At 56.4% G+C, this 4,262-nt stretch overlaps 1 protein-coding gene across 1 annotated transcript; it reads left to right on the forward strand.

Annotated features, from left to right (window-relative positions):
- Window positions 1-1,637: 1,637 nt before the first annotated feature.
- LOC128943461 (olfactory receptor 14J1-like) lies at window positions 1,638-4,262 on the forward strand (the record flags this gene model as incomplete). Its single annotated transcript, XM_054286401.1, has 2 exons — window positions 1,638-2,099; window positions 4,236-4,262. Coding segments are annotated over 2 exons (489 nt in total), but the record flags the coding sequence as incomplete, so codon positions are not given.

Genomic DNA, 4,262 nt, shown 5'->3' on the forward strand with positions numbered 1-4,262 from the left:
GCTCAGAGCTCTGGCTGTGTTGGAAGCCCATTGGAACAAAAAGGTTTTCCAGGGGATCAGCATCTTAAGCCAACAGGCCAGGGGGCTGGCCAAGACTTGGATCAGCAAAGGCAGCAGGAGGAGAAGGCACAACAGGGCCAGCTCAGAATTTCCCCTTCCTGATATAATCGCTCCTATTTATTTGGCTTAAAGCAGACTTGAAAAGCAGCCATAGCACAGCATGACTGGGACATGAACATGCACTGCATGTGCAGCCAGGGCTGTCCTGCAGAGCAGCTCCTGCAGCCCTCATGGCTCTTGGCCAGCCCAGGGCATGTGCCACCTGCCAGGGGCAGCTCTCAGCCTGCCTGGCAGCTGCCCATGGACACTGCTGGGGAGAAGTTGGAGGTGGAAGGAGCCACCCCCATCAGAGCAGATTCCTCCTGCTGTGGAGATGGTGCTGCCTGGCCAGGGCTGCTCTCAGCTTTCTCCTAAAGGGAAGGGAAAGGGGCTGTCAGCTTTGGCTGTGTCACTGAGACTCCTGCACTGTCACCCTGGGCATCAGCAGATGGGCCTCAGATCTCCCTCAGAAAGCCTCCTTAGCCTCCTCTCCCTACAGAGAGCAGCAGCAGCACCTTGGATTGCAGCATCTCTGTCTGGCCTGCCCTTAAGGCCCTGCTGCCATGGAGATGCCCCTGGGAAGTGCCCTGTGCTGGGAGGTGTCTGCAGGGCAGAGCTGAGCCCCCAGGGCTTGGCTGGGCTCTGGCAGCACTGGCAGGGACAAGGCTTGGATAGAGAGGAACAGCTCCTAGTAGGCAAAGTTACAGGCAGCAGAGAGCCAGACCCATCCTTGGTATCCCTTTCTGTTCAGGTGCACTGGGAAAGAGAGACGGGCTTAGAGAAATTGACTTTGAAACTGGAGTCTTTAGAAACTCCACTTTTGTTTTTAAACATGTTTAAAATTTCATCACCCTGAAATAAGAGGAGATGTAATAGGCATAGGGCACCTTTGTGGGAACAGCAGGTCTGACTGTTCTGGGGCACAGGGAGCCCTGTTTTCCCTTTTGGGCTTCCCTGGGGTTCAGGCTGAGAGCAATGCTGAAGATGAGGAAGGGACTCAAAAGCATAAACCCAATCAAAAATAAAAAAAGCTTAGTGAAATTCCCCCACAGATAGAAAAGTAGTTTTGAGGGAATTCCTAAAATAACCTCATAGGATTGACTCAAAGCGCTTGTCAATGTCTTCTTTCAACAGTCCACCATGGCCAGAGTGAAAAAATGTCCAACAGCAGCTCCATCAGGCACTTTCTCCTGCTGGCATTGGCAGACACGCGGCAGCTGCAGCTCCTGCACTTCTGCCTCTTGCTGGGCATCTCCCTGGCTGCCCTCCTGGGCAACGGCCTCATCATCAGCGCCGTAGCCTGCGGCCACCACCTGCACACGCCCATGTTCTTCTTCCTGCTCAACCTGGCCCTCAGCGACCTGGGCTCCATCTGCACCACTGTCCCCAAAGCCATGCACAATTCCCTCTGGCACACCAGCACCATCTCCTACTCAGGATGTGCTGCACAGCTCTTTTTCATAATGTTCTTCCTCTCAGCACAGTATTTCCTCCTGACCATCATGTGCTACGACCGCTACGTGTCCATCTGCAAACCCCTGCACTACGGGACCCTCCTGGGCAGCAGAGCTTGTGCCCACATGGCAGCAGCTGCCTGGGCCAGTGCCTTTCTCAGTGCTGTCATGCACACAGCCAATACATTTTCCCTGCCCCTGTGCCATGGCAGTGCCCTGGGCCAGTTCTTCTGTGAAATGCCTCAGGTCCTCAAGCTCTCCTTCTCCAAATCCTACCTCAGGGAAATTGAGGTTTCTCTTTTCTCTATCTCTATAGCTTTTGGTTGTTTTGTTTTCATTGCTTTCTCCTATGTGCAGATCTTGAGGGCTGTGCTGAGGATCCCCTCTGAGCAGGGACGGCACAAAGCCTTTTCCACCTGCCTCCCTCACCTGGCTGTGGTCTCCCTGTTCATCAGCACTGGCTTTTTTGCCTACTTGAAGCCCCCCTCCATGTCCTCCCCATCCCTGGATCTGGTGGTTTCAGTTCTGTACTTGGTGGTTCCTCCAGTTTTGAACCCCCTCATCTACAGCCTGAGGAACCAGGAGCTCAAGGCTACAGTGTGGAGACTGACAACTGGATGGTTTCAGAAACATTAAACGGCTGGCCAGTTTCTGCAAATAATCTATAATAAAAGTCATCTTGGATAGTTCTGTTGATTTGGGGTTTTTTCCCCTCTGTTTTAGTTTGTATTATTGTCTCGAAATCTAGGCTTTTCTTTATTCCATTTCTCATTTTCTTTCTCTTAAATTGTCCTGTGGCCCCAGACTTGTCAAGGAGGAGCTGTGCTTTTAGTGGCTGTAAATGAACTAAAGGCTCTCCCAGCAAAGTTTTAACTACAGATTCCCCTTCTGTTGCCTTGTCTGGAGGTGCAGCAGCAATGTCTGTGTGCAGAGCTGGGGGCAGATCAGTGCTGGCCCAGCAGCTGTGCCCAGCAGCAGCAGCACTTGGTGTTGCCAGTGCTGCTGCCATGGCCCTGCCCCGCTGCCCTGGTGGCCCTGGTGTTGCTGCAGGGCCTGAGTGCTCTCGGGGCCAGGCACAGCCCTGGGTGTGGCAGTACCGGGGCTGCAGCAGGGACAGGCCATGGGCACTGCTGGGGCAGCGCTGACGCCTCAGCCCAGGGCCTGGGGGCTCCAGGCTCCTTGCCCAGGCTCTCTCAAGAACACACCCAGGCCAATGCTCTGCACAGAAAACCCCGTGAGCAGCCCCAGGCTGGCCATGGGCAGGCTGGGGGCAAACAGCATGGCTGGGGCTCTGCAAGGGCCCTGGGGCAGATGGGAAGGAGCAGCAGAGCAGGGGCTGATCCATCCCCAGTGCGCTGCACAGCCCAGGGCAGCGTCCCAGAGCATCCTCATGGAGCTGCCAACAACATCCCCCCTCTGCAGCCCTGGCCTCTCCCCCAGTTCACACAGGTGCCCCATCCTTGCAGGCACAGACACGGCAGCACTGGCTCAGCAGCCCCTGTTTGCATTGCACAGAGCAGGGGGAGCACCCCCATGCTGATGCTGTGGGGACAGGACCCTGAGGGAGCACAAATGCCATCAGCCCCTGGGGCCAGCAAGGACTGGGGGACACCAGGGAAACCACTCAGCTTTGTCCTGGCTTCTGCAGTCAGCCGGAAAGTTTGTTCCCATCAGCTGGGAGTTTCATGTCCCACTGCAGACGCTGTTGCTCAGAGCCAGGGCTGCCTGGCAGCCACCCCCAAACTGCCCTGAGCATTTCCTTGGCTTCACCTTTGCTTTCTTTCCTCTTCCTGCTGCAAATTTCTTCCTATTGCCCACCCCTCTTCCCTCCCCTGCAAACAGCCCATCCCTGTTTGCCCTTTTCTCTCTGGCCCCACTCCCCATTGCAGTTCCTGACTTGGCCCCATGGGAACGTCCCTTGGGCAGCAGGATCATCCTACAAGTGCTGCAGGAATTGTCTGCAGGCTCCTGCAGTGCCTGGTGCTGCTCCCTTGCCAGAGGCACCCCAGGCCAGGGGGGCACATCTGGGCTGCTGTGTCTGGCTCTGGGGCTCCCTGTTCTGGGCAGTGGAGGAGGAGCTGCAGAGGCTCTGCAGGACTGACAGGATGGGCTTTGGGGCTGGCAGGAGAAGCTGAGGGACCTGGGCTGCTGGAGCTCCTGAAGAGGAGGCCCAGGGCTCATCCTGCAACTGCTCCAAGGGTGGTTCCAGAGAATCCCAGAATCAGCAAGGCTGGAACAGGCCATGGAGAACATGAAAACCACCATGTGCCCTGACACCGCCTTGTCTGCCCTGAGCCTCCACTTCTCCAGGATAAACAACCCCAGCTACCTCAGCTGCTCCTCACAGGACTTGTGCTCCCTCCCCAGCCTTGCTACCCTTCTCTGGACATGCTCCAGCCCCTCCATGTTCTTCCTAAATATGGGGGACCCAGAACTGCAAACAGCACTTGAGGTTCTGCCCAAACAGTGCTGAGCACAGGGGAAGAATCCCTGCCCTGCTCCTGCTGGCCACACCATTCCTGAGCCAGGCCAGGAGCCATTGGCCTTCTTGGCCACTTGGGCACACTGCTGCCTCATGCCCAGCCAGCTCTCCATCAGTCCCTGCAGGTCCCTTTCTGCCTGACTGCTCTCCAGCCACTCTGTCCCCAGCTTGTAGTGCTGCAGGGGTTGTTGTGGCCAAAGTGCAGGACCCGGTACTTGGACTTGTGA

The sequence above is a fragment of the Melozone crissalis genome, unplaced genomic scaffold, assembly GCF_028551555.1.
Source record: "Melozone crissalis strain CALT ecotype California unplaced genomic scaffold, PUWL_Pcris_2 ptg000046l_1, whole genome shotgun sequence".
Lineage (NCBI taxonomy): Eukaryota > Metazoa > Chordata > Aves > Passeriformes > Passerellidae > Melozone > Melozone crissalis.